The sequence below is a fragment of the Sorex araneus genome, chromosome 10, assembly GCF_027595985.1.
Source record: "Sorex araneus isolate mSorAra2 chromosome 10, mSorAra2.pri, whole genome shotgun sequence".
Classification (NCBI taxonomy): Eukaryota; Metazoa; Chordata; class Mammalia; order Eulipotyphla; family Soricidae; genus Sorex; species Sorex araneus.
In genome coordinates, this window is record NC_073311.1 from 48,625,084 (window position 1) to 48,643,707 (window position 18,624).

The 18,624-nt window shown below is 50.6% G+C and overlaps 1 protein-coding gene across 1 annotated transcript in view; it reads right to left on the reverse strand.

Annotated features, from left to right (window-relative positions):
* Nucleotides 1-375: 375 nt before the first annotated feature.
* The window catches only part of BPIFC (BPI fold containing family C), a 45,237-nt gene continuing 26,988 nt past the window's right edge, over nucleotides 376-18,624 (reverse strand). The window contains exons 10-15 of the mRNA XM_055118534.1: nucleotides 17,908-18,078; nucleotides 16,931-16,998; nucleotides 8,253-8,295; nucleotides 4,476-4,539; nucleotides 2,421-2,497; nucleotides 376-788 (exon numbers count right to left, since the gene is read on the reverse strand). Of these exons, the coding sequence (XP_054974509.1) occupies nucleotides 666-788; nucleotides 2,421-2,497; nucleotides 4,476-4,539; nucleotides 8,253-8,295; nucleotides 16,931-16,998; nucleotides 17,908-18,078 (546 nt within the window). The 3' untranslated portion in view covers nucleotides 376-665. The remainder of the gene's footprint in view (nucleotides 789-2,420; nucleotides 2,498-4,475; nucleotides 4,540-8,252; nucleotides 8,296-16,930; nucleotides 16,999-17,907; nucleotides 18,079-18,624) is intronic.

The window sequence follows — 18,624 nt, forward strand, 5'->3', positions numbered from 1 at the left end:
GGTGGAAAGTGTGCACTGGTGAAGGGTCGGGTGTTTCATCATTGTATGACTGAGACTTAAACCGAAAACTCTGTAACTGCTCTCAAGGTGTTTCGATATCAATCAATCAATCAATCAATCAATCAATCAATCAAGTCTTGAGATCTGCATCACCTCAGCTTTGGGTGCTGTTAAAACTTTAAGCCCCCCCCTGTGTTCCCTCTATTCTTATGGAGATAGAAAATGCAGAGATAGGAAAATTTTCAGATAAAAACACAAGGTTGACTTTGATAGAAAACAATTTTAATTAAATATCGGGGACAGTAACAGTAAATACAAAACAGGAAATTCAAAACAGCGAAGGGGCATGTGGGCGGGCACGGGGAGGGCTGCAGGGTCTCCACGGACACCGACTGGTGCAAGTATGCGCCTGAAGAGCTTCAGTACCTGCTTGCACCTGGCTCCAGAATCTTACCGACATGGAAACACACAGCAGACATTCAACAGCAACACACACTCAAACATCCCGCCCCACCTAAGTCGCTCTTCACCCAGCTTTCCTCTCTGTACATCCCTGAGGGTTGGAGAAAGAACACTTTCACTTTCGGCCTCCAGGCTTCACCGTGGCTTCACCATTAGGCGTGTCCCGAGGCGGGCACTCCCAGGAGTCCTTCCGGAACCTGCCGTTAGGGTGCTGGCTTCTTCCTCCACAGCTCGTGAAACAGGGGTAGGCCTTCCCAGCCATAGAAACTCGGCTGTTGCTTCGAGGACGTTTCATGCTTCAGGTCCGTGGAAATCAAAAGGAAGCCCTGAGGGGTAGGATAAGGTAATGTCACACTCTGGGCCTGGCCCGCCGTGGCCCGTCCAGGTCCCTCTGAAGACTTCATGGTCAAGTGAGAGCCCTCTGCTCTCCCCGGGCCCCTTGAGTCAGTCACTAGACTGTGGAATAAGCCACTGTAGCCACGACTCAAGCCACCGAAGAAGGAGGAGGTGCAGGCTACAGGAGTGGAGAATCCACCCGAATCTTACTGCTATCTTTGCAAGCTTGACGAGACCCCCCAAAGGAAGTGAACAAAGGTGTTCTGAAGTTTGTTTCAAGAACGGAAGCAGGACTGGAGACTTAGTGCAGGGCGTGATCCCTGGCATCACAGACGGGCCTCTGAGCACCTCCAGGAGTGATCCCTGGGCATTGGGTCACGAATAAGTCTTAAGAACTACCGGGGATCAAACATCAAACAAACAAAAAATTGATCAGTTCATAAAGAACTGGGAGCTCAGAGTGGGGTCTTTACTAGGGGCAAAAGTTTGTGGGAGTATGGGAAGGATCAGTGTGGCCTTAGCCAATGCCCTTTGACAGCCGTTAAGATACTTCCCCCATCTTCATCTTAGTCTCCTCATCTGTACAATGGGACGAAGAACCCCAGCATCACAGGTTGCCTGATAAAACGAAATAAAACAAGCCACACTGCCTTCTAGTGGGGTGAGGAAAAGTTTGACTACAAAGGGGAATCTGCCTCAGTCTATTTTGGGGGAGGTATGTGGGTCAAATCTGACTGTGATCAGGGGCCTGAAAATACAGTGAATAGAGCGTTTGTTTGCCTTGCACACATTGGCCCAGGTCTGATCTTCGGCATCCCACATGTGCTCTGGAGCTCACCATCAGCGATCCATGAGTGCAGAGCCAGGAGTAAGCCCTGAACGGCGCCGGGTGACCCAAAACCAAAAAGCAAACAAAGAATCTGACTCCAGGGTTACTTCTTGCTCTGTGTTTAGGGAACCACACACAGGGTCAGGATTGAACCACCACCAGCCTTAGGCAAGATGGCACCTTAAACCCTGCACAATTTCTCCCCACCAGTACCACAGGAGGCTGGGGGTGGGGTGGGGGGTGGTGGAGGAGGATGCAGACCCTGGAGCACTACCCTGACAGAAGCCCCTAGAATAGAGAAGGCCACTCACTGACAGGACTTGGGCCTGGAGTAACTGACCTTGGTTTTTTTTTTTTTTTTTTGCACTTTTTGGGTCACACCTGGGTTACTCCTGGATCATGCACTCAGGAATCACTCCTGGCCTCCTGGCGGTGCTCAGGGGACCATATGGGATGCTGGGAATCGAACCCAGGTCGACCGCATGCAAGGCAAACGCCCTACCCGCTGTGCTATCGCTCCAGCCCCCTGAAGCTTGCAACCCTCATATTGATATACAAACGTATTGAATTGTCATGGGTTGTCTTGCTTGGCAAATGTTTGGACTCTTGACTTCGAACTCAAGTTAGAAGTCAGTGCTTCTCACTGCTAACTGCAAGCAACATTGTTTGCAAAAGTCCTCAGGCCCGTGCGGTGGGGGAAAAGGAGCAGAACAAATGTAAACCAGGAAGAAGCCAGAGAAGCAGAGTTATTTTCCAACCAAAGGAAGCCCGGAGAGCAGGGTCAAATGCTTACCTCAAGGACTTCAATCTCCGATTTGGTCAGGGAGATATTGTATGGGTTGGGCAGGGGAATTCCTTGCTGCAATTTGGCTAACGTATGGAATGAGAGAATTATAAAATGATTAGACAACAAGCACAGAAATTTGGGCAGACTTTCTCTTAAGAAACATGGGCGGTATTTTAATGATTTCCTCTTAAACGCTACCTAGTTTCCAGTTTTGCTGTGATATGTCCCAGGCATTCCCCTGGAGGGATAGTTACAGAGTCCTTAGAAGAGCCAATCAGGCAACTCCCAGGGCGGAAACTGGCAAGAAGTGCAATTTACATTCTGAAAATGCCTTGAAGAGCGGGGTTCTGAGGTTCAAGACAAAAACATTTCTGTCTTGAATATAAAAATAGTTTAATTTTGGGTGGGGGACTGCTGGGGGGATTGACCCTATCACCTCCTGCACTAGGAACATTCACCCTATCACGTCCAAGCACCAGGAAAAAAGCTTCTTTCTTTCTTTCTTTCTTTCTTTCTTTCTTTCTTTCTTTCTTTCTTTCTTTCTTTCTTTCTTTCTTTCTTTCTTTCTTTCTTTCTTTCTTTCTTTCTTTCTTTCTTTCTTTCTCTTTCTTTCTTTCTTCCTTCCTTCCTTCCTTCCTTCCTTCCTTCCTTCCTTCCTTCCTTCCTTCCTTCCTTCCTTCCTTCCTTCCTTCCTTCCTTCCTTCCTTTCTTTCTTTCTTTCTTTCTTTCTTTCTTTCTTTCTTTCTTTCTTTCTTTCTTTCTTTCTGCCTTGGGGCCACACCCGACTTGTACTCAGGGGTTGGTTACTCCTGGCTCTGTGCTCAGGTCACTCCTGGTGGGGGCTCGGGGAACCTTAGATGGTGCTAGGTTCTGAAGGCAAGTGCCTTAACTCACTGTACTCTCTCTCTCTGGCCTTCACAAGAAGTGGTTAAATAAGCAAAACCCAAGATGCTGCAGTTTGTGGTGTTCTTTGCGTTTTATTTTGGTGCCACACCCAGGGTGGTTAGGGGCTACTCCCAGCTCTGTATTCTAGGGTCATGTCTGGCAGTGCTCAGGGGACCATGCCGTGCTGGGCATTGAGCCTGGGCCTCCAACATGTATAGCAAGTGCTTAGTCCGTTGGGCTATATACCAGCCCGAAGGTGCTGCGGTTTATAAATAATTCCAGTGCATCAAGCAGGCAGGTCCGGGATCGCCATTCATTAAATTGCTGTTTTCCCTGATGGTGGAGCTGGGCCCCTTCCCTTCCCTCCTCTCCCCTCCCCTCCCCTCCTCTCCCCTCCTTCCTCATTCTCTTTCCTTCCGTCCTGGCTGTGCTCAGGGTTTCCTCCTGGTGGGCTCAGTGAACCATACAGGGTCCCTCCCTGTGGTGGGGAGATTGTGATGGCAGGGATCGAACCCGTGGCTCCTACTGCAGTAAGTACCCTGCCCATTGTCTTATCTCTCCGACCTGAGACTTTCTACTTTCGAAGGAAAATGGTTTCAATTTTTAAAACTTGACCCTAGTTAGCCATGTTTGCTGAATTTGCAAAGAGGGTTGAACTCCCATGGCTTGTGCCTGGAATAATTGACGTTGCAATCCTGTTATTGATGGTACAGATGTTTTTTTTCTAAGTTTTGGCGCTAGCCTGGGTTCATCCTAACAGTCTCAGAGGAGAAGCTTCAGGGTGAAAAGTCCCTGACAACTGCAATCTGATGCCTTCATCAGAGTCCCTTCCATTCTATTTCCTCCGTCCCTTCCTCCCTCTCTCTCTCTTCCTCTCTCCCTCCCTCCCTCCCTCCCTCCCTCCCTCCCTCCCTCCCTCTCTCCCTCCCTCCCTCCCTCCTCTCTCCCTCCCTCTGTTTTTGCTTTCAGTTTTGGGGCTACTCCTGTAGTGCTCAGGGGCTATGCCCAACCTGCTGCTTGAAAATAAAAATATAAATTTTTATATCACTTCTGGTGGTGCTCAGGGATCACGCAGTGCTGGGGGTTGAACCCAGACCTCCAGCATCCAAGCATGCACTCTGCCCCCTGACCATCCCTCTGATCCCCAGGCCACCTCGTGTATGGACAATCCCTTACCGTTGGCCAGTGGGAGGACACCGAAGTGGAGAATAGAAGACAGAATATTCTCAAACCTCAGGACCTGAAATGAAAGGGGAAACAAAGTCAGTAGCCCAAGCAAGACACTTTGCAAGCACCAGCTAGGTTGGACATGCCTTCCCCAGGCCAGGAGAATCACCCCTTGGAAGCTGGGGGCACGGAAAGCTCCCGGTGGGAACCATTCCTCAGCCTATCTGCTCCAGGCGATGGACATTTCCTCCTTCTTTCCTTCCTTCCTTCCTTCCTTCCTTCCTTCCTTCCTTCCTTCCTTCCTTCCTTCCTTCCTTCCTTCCTTCCTTCCTTCCTTTCTTTTTTCTTTCTTTCTCTCCCTTCCTTCCTTCCTTCCTTCCTTCCTTCCTTTCTCTCTCTCCTTCCTTCCTTCCTTCCTTCCTTCCTTCCTTCCTTCCTTCCTTCCTTCCTTCCTTCCTTCCTTCCTTCCTTCCTTCTTTCTTTCTTTCTTTCTTTCTTTCTTTCTTTCTTTCTTTCTTTCTTTCTCTTTCTGAGTCACACCCAGGATGCTCAGGGGTTACTCCTGGTTCATGCACTCAGAAATTACTCCTGGTGGTGCTCAGGGGACTGTATGGGATGCTGGGGATTGAACCCGGGTCAACCGCGTGCAAGGCAAATGCCCTCCCCACTTCAGAGGGACCACACGTGGGGGGGTGGGGGGGAATGTACTGAGGCATTTACCAAGCAAGACAATCCATGACAATTTGAAACTGAAAACCTTGATACCATAAACACTAGGGTTGCAAGGTTAGTTACTCCAGGCCCTAGCCATGTCAGTTTGTGGTCTTCTCTGTTTGGGGGGGCTTCTCCCCATGGTGCTGGTGGGGAGACTCTGGTGCCAGGGATCGAACCTGAGGCTCTGGCATGAAAACTGTGTGCTCCAGCCCTTGAAGCCGTGCTCCCAGCCCTGGTTTTGCTTTTCTTTTATGCGGTGGGGGTTGGGCCACATCCAGTAATGATTGGGCTTACTCCTGGCTCTGTGCTCAGGGCTCACTCCTGGTGGTACCAGGGGCATCCATACCTGGCTCTGTACTCACCTCATGCCTTGCTGCCTGCTCTGGTTTTTTTTTTTAACTGCCCTTGAACCTTCTTTTTTTTTTTTCCTTTTTTGGGTCACACCCAGCGATGCTCAGGGGTTACTCCTGGATCTGTGCTCAGGAATTACTCCTGGCAGTGCTTGGGGGACCATATGTGATGCCGGGGATTGAACCTGGGTCAGCCGTGTGCAAGTCAAACGCCCTACCTGCTGTACTATCACTCTGGCCCCATGCCCTTGAACCTTCTGCACAGGTAATTTTTATTGTTTAGTTGTTTATCTGTTCTCTGTTGTCCTCACTATGTCACACACCCATACATACACTCACACATGTAACCGTCACACGAAACCTGCAAACATCCTCACATACTCACATGTGCACACACACACAACACACACATATACACACACACACTCTGGAAGGGGGCTTTCCCACAGTGGCACCATTGACATTGAGGGACACTGTTCTTTGTTGCAGGGGGATAGGGGACATCCTTGGCCTCTGCAAATGCCCACAGCACCCCTGGCACTCACTCTAGCGTGTTCTCCAGAAACGCCTTCAGACATCGTCAAATGTCCCAGGAGGTGGGGGCAAGATGAAGGTCAGTAGGAAACCCCCCAATATAGGGCCCAGCTTCTAAAACAGGGGGTTGTGGACCTCTAGGTTACATAACTGAATGTGCAGCAGTGAAATATTCGGCCACAGTGAAAGGTTTCTGACTTCCTAGTGACAAATGTGCCATGAATTGAGGAGTTTCTGCTACGGGGTGGAGCACGTGCTTCACATGCAGGAGGTTCTGGCTTGATTCCCGGTGCTGGGAGTCGCCCATGAGTACCGCTGGGTGTGGCCCTCCAACAATACACTTAAGGAAAGAAGCCCTGTTAGAAGGACACCTAGGAATCGGTCTTATTGATCTCTCTCTCTCATTTTTATTTTGTTTTTTTGGGTCACACCTGGTGATGTTCAGGGCTTACTCCTGGCAGTGCTCGAGGGACTACATGGAATGCTGGGGCCTGAACCTGGGTCGGTTGCATGCGAGATGAACACCTTAGCTGCTGTGCTATTGCTCCAGCCCCTGGTCTGGTTGATCTCCCAAAGCTTATGGAAAAACTTCCAAGTCACACTTGGGATTTTTCCTCCAAGAAGGAGGTCACTGGGTTCCTTGCCCGCCCCCCCCACCCCGCCCCGTCCCAAATGGTACTCCTGGGGCCAGAGCGATAGTACAGTGGGTAGGGTGCTTGCTTTCCATGCGACAGACCTGGTTTTGATCCCTGGAATCCCAGGTGGTCCCCTGAACACCACAAGTAGTAATTCCCGAGTTCAGAGTCAGGAGTAATCCCTGAGCATGCTCAGGTATAGCCCCCAAATGAAACAAAACAAAAAAATGATATTCCTACAACCCATCTGGCCTAGGTTTAGATATGAAAAAAGTCTTTGAAGAGCAAACATAATCTAGACCTAATTAATTACAGATAACCTCTTCCTTTCGGAGTTTGCATTTTATTAATATATATTTATATCTATCTATCTATCTATATCTGTCTATCTATTGGTTTTGGAGACATGCCTGACAGTGCTCAGGGGTTAATCCTGGTTCTGGACTCAGGAATCACCCTTAGCATGCTCAGGGTACCATATGGGATGTCAGAGATTGAATGCAGGTTGGCAGCATGCAAGGCAAGTACCCTACTCACTGTACTATCATTCTAGCCAAGCACCTACCCACTGCACTATCGCTCTAGCCCTGTGAGTTTTCATTTTAAATGTAGCTCTGGAGTATTATTTAATCCCAGAAATAAAATCTCTCCTAAATATTCTCCAAATTTTCCTTTCTTGGGAGGGGTTTGTTGGTTACACCCAGTGGTTCTCAGAGGCTACTTTCAGCCCAGTGTTGGGGGTCACTCGTGGGGGTGATCCTGGACCATGATCACGGTTGGGATCCATCTGGGATTGGACCCATGCAAGGCAAATGCCTTAAACCTTGTAGTATTTCTCTGGCCCCGACAATGCACATTTCCTCCAACTTTATACAAAGTCTTGACAGTCTTCTGAATTCTTTTTTTTGTTTGTTTTTGTTTTTGGGTCACACCTGGCGATGCACAGGGGTTACTCCTGGCTCACGCACTCAGGAATCACTCCTGGCAGTGCTCGGGGGACCATATGGGATGCTGGGATTCGAACCCGAGTCGACTGCGTGCAAGCAAACGCCCTACCCGCTGTGCTATTGCTCCAGCCCCAGTCTTCTGAATTCTTTCGAAAGTTTTTCTGCGCAGATAAAAGTGAATTCCAGAGTTCCTTTCGTGTTTGTGGTGGGGTTTGTGGACATGAAGAACTTAAAAGTTAAAGCCTATATTCTTGGGACCAGGGGAGTATCTCTAAAGGCTCGAGTGTGAGGCCCCGAGTTTGATTCCCGGCACCTCATGCCCAGCACCAGTGGGCATAGCCCAGGAGCACCCACACATCATAGGATTTGGCCCTGGAGACCACAAGTGGCCCCTGTTCTCTGGGTCTGGGCAGCACCGCCTGGCTCGGCCCACACACCACAGTGTCAGGCCTGCACAACTGTTCTGTGTACTGCTGGATGCACCCTGCATCCTCCAAACATCACTGAGAAGGCCCCTACTCAAAACCAAACACCAAACGCTTCCCTCCGGAAGAACCCACGTTTCTACATCATTAAACAGCCACTCAGGGCATGGGAAATGCCTACCTCAATATTGCTGCGATCGATCTCCGGCAGAGAAAGGCGGAATCTGAAACAAAAGCCAAAACACACAGGAAATGGTCAAAGGAAGTTTAAAAAATAGACAAATATGTGAGCTTAATTTTTTTTTAATTTTTTTAAAAAAAATTTGGAGCCCAGCTCTGCTCAGGGCTTACTCCTGGCTCTGTGCTCAGGGACCACTGCTGGTGGGCCTTCGGGGGGCACCATATAAGATGCCAGGGATAAAGGAAAGTGTGTTTGAAAATTACCATCTGAGTGGAAGGCCAAATATGTAAAGAGGAGTTTTGGTTTATTTTTGGCCCACATCCAACTGTGCTTAGGACTTACTCTTTTGTTGTTTTATTTGGGAGCCCTCTGCAGCGGTGCTCAGGGCTTACTCCTGGTTCTACTCTCAGGGACCACTCCTGGTGGGTTCAGAGGACCAGATGGGGTGACAGGGAGCAAACCTGGGTTGGCCGTGTGCAAGATAATCAGGGCTTGCGCTATAATCAGTGAACCATATCTGGAGTCAGGGATGGAATCCAGGCGGGCCATGTGAGAGGCAAGTGCCTTACCTACTGTATGATCTCCTTGGCCCCAGGGAAGGGATTTTTAAAAACTTAATAACTCTGCCCAGAGAGATAGTTCAGGGGTTAAGGCATTATATATATATATATATATATATATATATATATATATATACACATATATATATGACAATGCGCTTTCCTTAACCCCTGAGTGGGCTGCAGGTAGGTTCCTCGCATTGTATATGGTCGCCAAGCAGGGAGTGACCGCTGAGCACACCGCCAGGAATATGCCCTGAGCACGCCCAGGTGTGGTCCAAACCCCAATCCCTAAGAAGGAACGTATTTGTGAGTTTCTTATTTCCCTTAGGATTCTGGACCACACCCACCATGGTCAGGAGCTACTCCCTGTGGCTCAGGGACCACGTGGTGCCAGGGGGTTACACCCAGCCTCTCGCGCGCCCCGCACGCTCACTAGCCCTTGGGACTACCTCCTCTGCCCCGGAGTTTCCTTTCAGACCAAGTCCTGATGGCACTTCCTGAATGAACCCTCTGGAGATCTCCCAAGAACCAGACTACCTTTCCGCGAAAGACCCTCTTCTTTCTCTCTCTGGTTCTCTGCCCACCCGCAGCAGGTCACCGCTCATTCATTATTGTTGGAAGTGGGGCAGGGGCAAACAGCACAAACTCCCAGTCTTGGTTCTGAAAAACGTGCAGCTCAACTTATAAACCACTAGGTGGCGCCTGAGTTCAGTTCTTAGACTCAAGTCCTCTAGCCAACCACATACTCGGTTCTTCAAACTATTTGAAGTAGGTAGGTGTGTGTGTGTGTGTGTGTGTGTGTGTGTGTGTGTGTGTGTGTGTGTGTGTGTGTGTGTGTGCGCGCGTGTGTGTGTGTACGCGTGCACGCATATACATATATGTATATGTATGTATATATACATATATATACTTTCAGGTGAAAATCTATTACAACTTTCTTTTCACCATCAAAACTATAATCTCGGATTTTCCTTCTTGCCTTGCACAAGCCAAAAAAGCGACATCAGGGGTTGGAGCGATATCACAGCGGGTAGGGCGTTTGCCTTGCATGCGGCTGACCCGGGTTCGATCCCCAGCATCCCATATGGTCCCCTGAGCACTGCCAGGAGTAATTCTTGAGTGCAGAGCTAGGAGTAACCCCTGTGCATTGCCAGGTGTGACCCAAAAAGCAAAAAAAAAAAAAAAGCGACATCAACTATTTTGGGAACTTTAAAGCAGACTGCAGAAATGTCACCAACATCCTGGACTTTGCAAACCAAATCCAGCAACCAGAACTTCATCGTTGTCCTCAATAAAATTTCAAGCAGTTCTAGATCAGCTGGACTTAGATAAAATTCCTTTTTTTTCCCCGTTTGTTTTTTGGGCTACAACCAGCTATGCTAAGGTGCTTAGTCCTGGCTCTGTGCTCAGGGGTCACTCCTGAGGGGGCTCAGGGAGCCATATGGGGTGGTGGGGAACAAACCCAGGTCAGCCGTGTGCAAGGCAAGCAAGTGCCTTATCCGCTATACTAGTTTGCTGACCCCCATGACACACTTCCTGAGAGCAGAATGTGGCTGTTAGCTTCAGCCTGACTTCCCAGCCAAGCATCTCCAGCCCTGGGCCCACGTGGGCTTTCTTGTACTGTTAATGCTGCCACTCCTGACCTTGCCAGAGCAGCAAAAGACCACCACACCCACCATGCCCATAACTCAGGCCTGAGTCAATGAGCTGTTTTATTACATAACCAAAGTCATGGAAGAGAAAGGAAGCTCCGTCAGCCACACCGTGAAAATAGGTGAAATTGGGGCCAGAGAGACTGTACAGCGAGTAGGGTGTCCGCCTTGCATGCAGCAACCCCGGGTTCGATCTCTGGCGTCCCATATGGTCCCCTGAGCACCACCAGGAGTGATTCCTCAGTGCAGAGCCAGGAGTAGGTCCTGAGCATCACTGGGCATGAGCTCAAAAGCCAAAAAAGCCAATATATGTGTGTATATATATATATACACATATGTGTGTATATATATATATACACACATATATATGTATGTATACACACATGTGAAAGGACAATACATCATGTACAAGAGTCAGTTTCTTAGGCTGATGGAAGACCAGAGACCAAGTTCAAATTCTGTTTTTTCTTTGAAAGGGGGGAGAGGATGGAAACCGGGTGATGGCACAACCATTGGTGCTCAGGACCAGCTCTTGAGGGGGAACCCTAAGGGTGCTGGGGATCCAACCAGGTTCAGCTGCATACTATCTCTCTGCCCAGCCCCATGCAAATTTTTAAGCATGGCAAACATGACATAATGTAGGTCAAGGGCACCAAAGCTCAGGCCCCCAGAATGCTAATCCTCAACCTTGTGGCAATGGCAGACATTGAAAATCAGCCCATACCCAATTCCTTATTGAACATGGTTAGATGGTTCATCCTGCCTGGCAGAGCCTGGCAAGCTATCTGAGGCGTATTTGATATGCCAAAAACAGTAGCAATTAAGTCTCACAATGGAGACATTACTGGTGCCCGCTTGAGCAAATTAATGAACAATGGGATGACAGTGCTACAGTGCTAGTGGTTCATCTCTTTGCCTTCTCTGAGCTCCTTGGGGGTGGAGAGCCAGTATTAATTCCCGTGCATTCCCAGACTTGAGTACGCAGCATATTTTGGTCCTCAGAGTTAGTTCATTTATTCATTCATCCCACAGATGACAGATGATTCATCCCACAGATGACAGATGAACACCCAAGGTAGGTGAGCTCTGGGACAGATACTGGAGACACAATTTTGGGCCAAACCTGGTGGTGCTCAGGGCTTAGTCCTGCTCTATGCTCAGAAATCACTCCCAGTGGGACTCAAGGGACCATAGGGAATCGAACCACGGTTGGCTGCATGCAAGGCGAGTGAGTGCCCTACCGGATGTGCGATTGCTCTGGCCCCGGAGACTCAGTTTTGAGTCGAACCAGACACAGCCACACTCGCACGTCGCCTGCAGCCTGACCCAGGTGGCAGCTTTTTACCAAAGGGTCCCACTGGCTCAGGGTTAATTACAGAATGAGATGGAGGCTCAGGAGGCAGAAGAGAGAGATCTGAGGGAACGCGGAGGGCTTGGGTGGGAAGGGCAGAAGGGAAGCACAGCCTTGAGCTGAGAAAGAGGAGCAGGAGCAAAAGGGCCAAGTGGGGGAGCAAGCAGGAAAGAGTCCCGGGGTTGGGGGGAGGGTGCAAAGGCCACAAAGAGAGAAGAGAAGGTGAGGGAGGGGTGACAGAGGGCGATGCTGGCGAGGCAGGTGGTGGGAAGCGGCAGGGGCTCTTGGAACACTGGAATTTCGCTATTTACCCCAAGAACAAAGAGTCCATGGAGGTCCCTAAGGAACTGATGCTAGTTTTCTGCCTCACCCCTCTGATGCTGCCGGGAGGAAGTTCCCACCCCCCCATGGTAACCCTGAGGTGTGAAAAGAGGGGGCTGGAGTGATAGCACAGCAGGTAGGGCGTTTGCCTTGCACGTGGCCAACCCGAGTTCAATCCCCGGCATCCCATATGGTCTCCCGAGCACCGTCAGGGGTAATTCCTGAGTGCAGAGCCGGGAGTAGTCCCTGAGCATCGCCTGAGCATCGCTGGGTATGACCCAAAAAGCAAAAAACAAAACAAAACAAGGTGGAAAGACAGCAGAGTGGGCTGGGCTTGCACACACATGCATGAGACCTGGGGAACGGCCTTTTGGGCAGTGGCTCTCTGTCCCTCAGCATCTAGCTCAGTCCCTGTGTGCTAACCGGGCTCATCTCCACACCAGCCCTGAATCCAGACGGCGGAAAGCCAGGGGCTTCTTGCTGCTCTGTGTCCAGAACAGAGCGGAGCGGGCAACACCCAGACATGCCCATTCGTGCATGCGTGCAGAAACGAGCAGGGCAGGGAACTGGTGGGGAGCGGCTGCTGGAATTGAGGTCACTTGGAGGCAGGACCAAGGTGATGGTCACTTGAGCCCCCAGGCTGGGAGGGGCTTTGCACCAGGGGAAGGTCCCAGGGAAGGAAGGATGCGTGGAACCCCTTCCAGTTACGGAAGCGACCCCCAATGTTTTCACATACTCATTCCCCCCCCAAGTCTGGGAGAAGCAGAAGTTATTGGGGGGCTTCTAACCTTTGAGGGGGCCAGCCCCTCGTAGCAATCCTTTGTTCCAGCTTCCCCAATGGCCCTGGGATGGGTGGGGAGGGCAGCGTGCCAGGGCCTGCGCCTGCTGACCGGGTCACGAGCCCAACCACCTCCCCAAACCTGTTTTCCGCTGGGGGGTTCTTTCCAGGTGGCCCCGTTGGGAAATGCTTATCTGCCCAAGCCAGGAGCCCGGGAGGGGCCAGCCTTCAGCTTGGAGGCAGCTCTCCTAGGTGTTTTGGCAGTGTGTGTGTGTGTGTGTATGTGTGTGTGCGCGCACACACGAACGCACATGGGATATGTGTGTACGCACACGAGAGCATCTGTCTCTGCAGTGGATTGCCTTGAGCTTTGCATGTGACTTGAAGACAGGTCAGACAGAACCCTGACCTGTCACTTGGATGAGCATGAAGAACAGGAAAGTGCCATTGAACTTGGCCTCTGAATTCATTCAAAAAATACCCACAATGTAGACCGACCTGCCAAAGAGAGCTGGCTGTCAAGAAAGCAGTGAGGATTTGATTTACGGTGGGGTGTGTGTGTGTGTGTGTGTGTGTGTGTGTGTGTGTGTGTGTGTGTGTGTATGAGATGACACGGGAGAACTGTACCTTTTTTTGGGAGAGGGCTGGGGCATATCTGGTGCTGCCCAGGGCTTATTCCTGACTCTGCATTCAGGGATCACACCTGGCAGGGCTCAGGGGACCATACGAGGTGCTGGGGACCAAACCCCAATTTGGGAGTGTACAAGGCAAATGCCCTACCCACTGTACTATCTTTCTGGCCCTATATTCTCATTTTACAAAGAAGGAATCTGAGGCACAGAGAGATTGCCTGGGATCCCACAGGTGATGAATGCCAGGGCTGGGATTTGTTTGTTTGGGGGTCATATCCAGCTGTGCTCAGAACCTACTCCCAGTTTCCCAGTTCAGTGCTTGGGGGGGGGTCGCTGCCACCAATGTTGGGGATCAGACAGTGCCAAGGCCCTTGTATACCGAGCAGGCACGGGAGCCTTCTGAGTAAGCCCCCTGGTCCCAGGGCTGGGATTCAAACCATCCAATGCCATGATCTCTTTGACTCTCTAAGCTTGCCATTCATGCAGCTGACCCTGGTTCCATCCCCGCACCTATATGGTCCCCTGAGCCTTGCCAGGAGTGAGCCTTGAGTGCAGAGCTAGGAGTAGCCCCTGAGCACCACCAGGTATGGCCCCCAAACAAACAAACACCATCCCAAGACCCCCTAAACTGTTCACTCCTAGAGGTTGCATCTGCTTTTTGTGGTTCTTATCTCTGTGGCCAGCCCTAAGCAGGGGCTGGTAGGAGGTGATGGAACTCTATCACTGTATCACTGCATCACTGTCATCCTGTTGATCATTTTGCTCGAGCAGGTGCCAGTAACGTCTCCATTCATCCTAGCCCTGAGATTTTAGCAGCCTCTCCTTACTTGTCCTTCCCGGCAATTGGAGGCTCTTTCGGGGTCAGGGGAATGAGACCCATCATTGTTACTGTATTTGGCATACCAAATATGTCACAGAGAGCTTGCCAGGCTCTGCTGTATGGGCAGGATGCTCTCGGTACCTTGCCAGGTTCTCTTGAGAAGGAGAACTAGGCTATAAAAGGTTGCGAGCTTCTGGGAGCATTGTTTTATAGTCTCTGGATGGTCATTGATGGGATTACACGGCGGGGGGGGCAGTTTGTGGGTGTGACTGCCAAGCTAATGGAAAATGGGGGATCTGGGTGGAGGAGGTTCAGTTCCAATCCGAGCAGTCTTGGAGATCTCAGCCCCGGGTCCCGCACACTTGGGCTCCTCTGCTGGTTCCTTCATGAGTGAGGCTCATCCGAGTGTGTGGAGAGGGGCCTTGAGCATGGCTGTGGCTGGGTTCCGGAGGTCTTCAGCTGCCGGGGCTCTCTTGGAGGGAAACTCAACCCTTCCTGCTCTGAGGGACCCCAGTGAAGACAGCCAGGGGCGGGGGCAAGAGACTCTGCTGATGGGACTCTATAGTGCGATATTGGGGGACTCTGAGCCTCCCTCCTCTCAGGGAGGCTTCACTGATCCCTGCCCCTGCTCCCCTCCACCAAACTTGACATCTTTCCTGCCCTGTCTCCCTGGCATTGCCAAACCAGCTTAACCTGAAAAGCAACAGCTAGTGGGGTACATTAGGAAGAGCCGGCTGGGTGCCCCGTCTGGAAGGCAGGGCCCCCCACTTGCTGTCTGGGGTGAAGTGTGTCCTCTGGGATAGCTGTGCTCCTTGGCCACCTCTTGCCTGTAGTTGGCTGTCACAGGCCCGAGTGAGGCCTGGCCCATCTGCCTCACCTTCCCCAGCAGCCCTCCAGGTTTGCTGCAGCCCCCACCTCTTGCAGAAGCCCCCTCTCTCTGATTCCACGCACATGGCTGGTGCGGAAGGACTGGCTCTGGCTGGTTTAGAGGAGCCCCAGCCTCAGTTGGACCAGGCACCCCCCCCGCCCCCCAGTAAAACCATCTTGAAGTCTTTCTGTCTGGGAAGCCACACGTTCTGTTGGTTCCTTTTCCATCTATGTGTGGCACTGGGGGATTGACTCACACTTGCAGGTAGGTGCTGTATGTGCCACAGTCACATCTCTGGCCCCACGAGAAGCACTTTAAGGGGATGAAACCACCTGAATTTCACACCCTCCTGGAACTCCTCGTGTGTGATTCTCTCCCGTGCTCTGATGGAAGGCAAGTCCTCACCACAGAGCATTGGTTGTGCATTTCTGTACCCCACAGACTCTCTTTGTAGCGTGAAACACGCCCCGTGTTTCACAATAGTCTTCATAGCCATTGAGTTGACTTACTAGGATTGACTTCCTTCTTTTTATCTCCTATTATTATTATTGTTGTTACTGCTGGTATTTGGAGGGTCACACCCAACAGTGCTCATGGCTCACTCCTGGATCTGTGCTCAGGAATCACTCTTCGGGGGCTTCAGGAAACCATAAGGTAGTGCTGGGGATGGGAGCTGGGTTGGGTGTGTGTAAGACAAGTGTCCTACCATTGTATTATCTCTCTGGCCTTTGGTTTCCTATATTTTTTTGGGTGGGGAGAGGCCACATGGCAATGCTCAGGGGTTGCTCCTGGCTCTATACTCAGGAATTACTCCTGGTGGTGCTCAGGGTGCCATATGGGGCACAAGGGATCCAACCCAGGTTGGCCACGTGCAAGGCAAGTACTCTTCTCTGTGCTATCACTCTGGCCCCTGGTTTCCTATTCCTTTTGGACTGTCACAGGCTGGTTTTGCTCCCTTTTCTCTCTCTGGGATTTAGTCTGAGTCAGCCTGTTCTGTGTATCCTTCCTCACATCATCTGGCTCACGGCCTCACCCACCAGCCTCTGAGGCTGAGAAAATGTACGTTGTAGGTGGATCTTCCAAGTGGCAATTGAGCGCTCCGTAGTAGATGTATAAAATCCTACCACATCCTTTTCAGACTGTGCGACTTGCCATGAGCCAGCAAAACTGAGTCTTATAAAAATCTGTGTTCTAGTAATGGGATCAGCGTGCGGGGGCTGGAAGGTGCCTCGGAGATGATTCAGTCCAACTTCCTACTTGACAATTAAGGAGAGGGAGGCTCAGAGCAGAGAGTAAACTAAATCACAGCTGCAGAAGAGAGGAGGAGGGATCTAAAATGCCTCCCCTCAAGTCTCATGGGTGGAGAGTATCCTTCCTGCATTTGTTGGGCAGGTTTATATTGCTTTACCATTAGCGTGTGCATTTCTGTTGCCATAACTTACACTTATTTTCTGCCCATTTAATCTTTTGGTTGGTTTGTTTTTGTCTGGGGGCCCGACCTGGCTGTGTTCAGGACTTATTCCTGGCTTCGTGATCTAGAGTCACTCCTGGCAGGGCTTGGTGGACCCTCTGTCACACTGGGGATTGACCTGGGGCCGGCTGTGTACTAGGCAAGAACCTTGCCCACCGTCCTATCTCTCCGATCCGACCTTTGATTACTAGAGTTCCCAAAGGTGCCCTCAATGGTTCTTACCTGTTCAGAGACAAGGAGCAGATCAGTTTTTGTCCCAAGATGACGAGGCCCACACTGGTGCTGGCAACCTGTGGACCACAAAAGCATGGTTATCAAGGGGAGCCAATCAGCCCTACTGGCCACAAGTGATTGTAATAGCGGAGACACCCTAAGCTCCACTTTCCCCCTTATTTCCAGATTTACTGGAGGGGCTGAAACGACCCAGCATCCCATATGGTCCCCTGTGCACCACCAGGAGTAATTTCTGAGTGCAGAGCCAGGAGTAGCCCCCAAGCACCACTGGGTGTGACCGTCCCTCCCCCCTGCCACCAAAAAAAAAAATAGATTTACTAGAAAGGGGAGGGAAAAGCCTGAAAATACTGTCTTTCAGGTAGGGAAACTAATGATAAGCTTTTTTGGGGTTGAGGATCATCTTTTTTTTTTTTTTTTTTTTTTGGGTCACACAGGAGGTATCCAGAATCACTCCTGGAGGTACTCAGGGGACCATATGGAATGCTGGGAATCGAACCGGGTCAGCCACGTGCAAGGCAAAAACACCCTACCCGCTGTACTATCGATCCAGCCCAAGGATATTCTTTATATCATTTCCCCATTTTCTCCTCATGTGACAGTGCATGTATGTGTGCGAATGTGTGTGTGTGTGTATGTATGTGAGTTGTGTGTGAACACTTTTCATAAGTTAATTGAATTAGTCCCTTTCCATTGGATCACATTTGGCCTTCATCTGCCTGTTAAGCTTGAATTCCCCCTTGACAGAGTTCCTCCAGGGCTAAAAGAAATCCAGCTCTCAGTGTAATAATGAAGCAGAGAAGGCTGGCTGGCTATTGGACCAGAAAGGTCTGAGACCGCCTCTGAAACCTTCCCCAAGCCCAGTCTCACCCCTCACGGACCGGTCCTCTCCTCTGCCTAAACACTGGTGGCCTGCTTCAGGGACAGGCCTGCTACCCTCTGGCTGCCCGCCTGTCCTGTGGACTTACGAAGTCCATGGAGACAATGTTCTCTGTGGTCGCGTTCTCAGTCTTGGTGAGAATCATGATGGAGGCCGGGATGTCCAGGGTGAAGTTGCCAGGTAGCAAATGGACAATGGGAGGCTCCGTGGCCATGATCCGCATCATGAAGGGCTGTGACAAGATGTAGCTCTCAGCGATCTGCCACATCGGGAGAGAGAAGCACAGATCATGACGGTGGGAGCTGGTTAGGGGAGACGCCAAATTGGGGTGCCCTGCGGGGAGAAAGGCGCTGATGCCGGTGCTGTTATTTGTGTTAATGAAGACACATGCAAGGGAGAGTCATTGGTGGTACCCTCTGGAGCCAACAGGTGAAATTTCACATCTTGCAGGTATAATAGAAAAAGGCCCTTTGATAAATATAAGAAAATAAAGAAAATAATAATAGCTGATATCGCTTCAGCTGCTCCCGTGTGGCAAGCAACAGTCCCAAGACTCCTGCACGATCCTATTCGATCTCCACCAGACTCCCCGTGAGGCAAGTTTTATCAGGATACCCGTTTCATCCCCAAAGAACGTGAGCTGTAGAGGGGCCGGAGCAACAGTGCAGCAGATAGGGCACTTGCCTTGCATGTGGCCGACCCAGGTTCAATCCCTGAGTGCAGAGTCAAGAGTCAACCCTGAGCATCTATTTATTTTTTTTGGTTTTTGGGTCACACCTGGCAATGCACAGGGGTTACTCCTGGC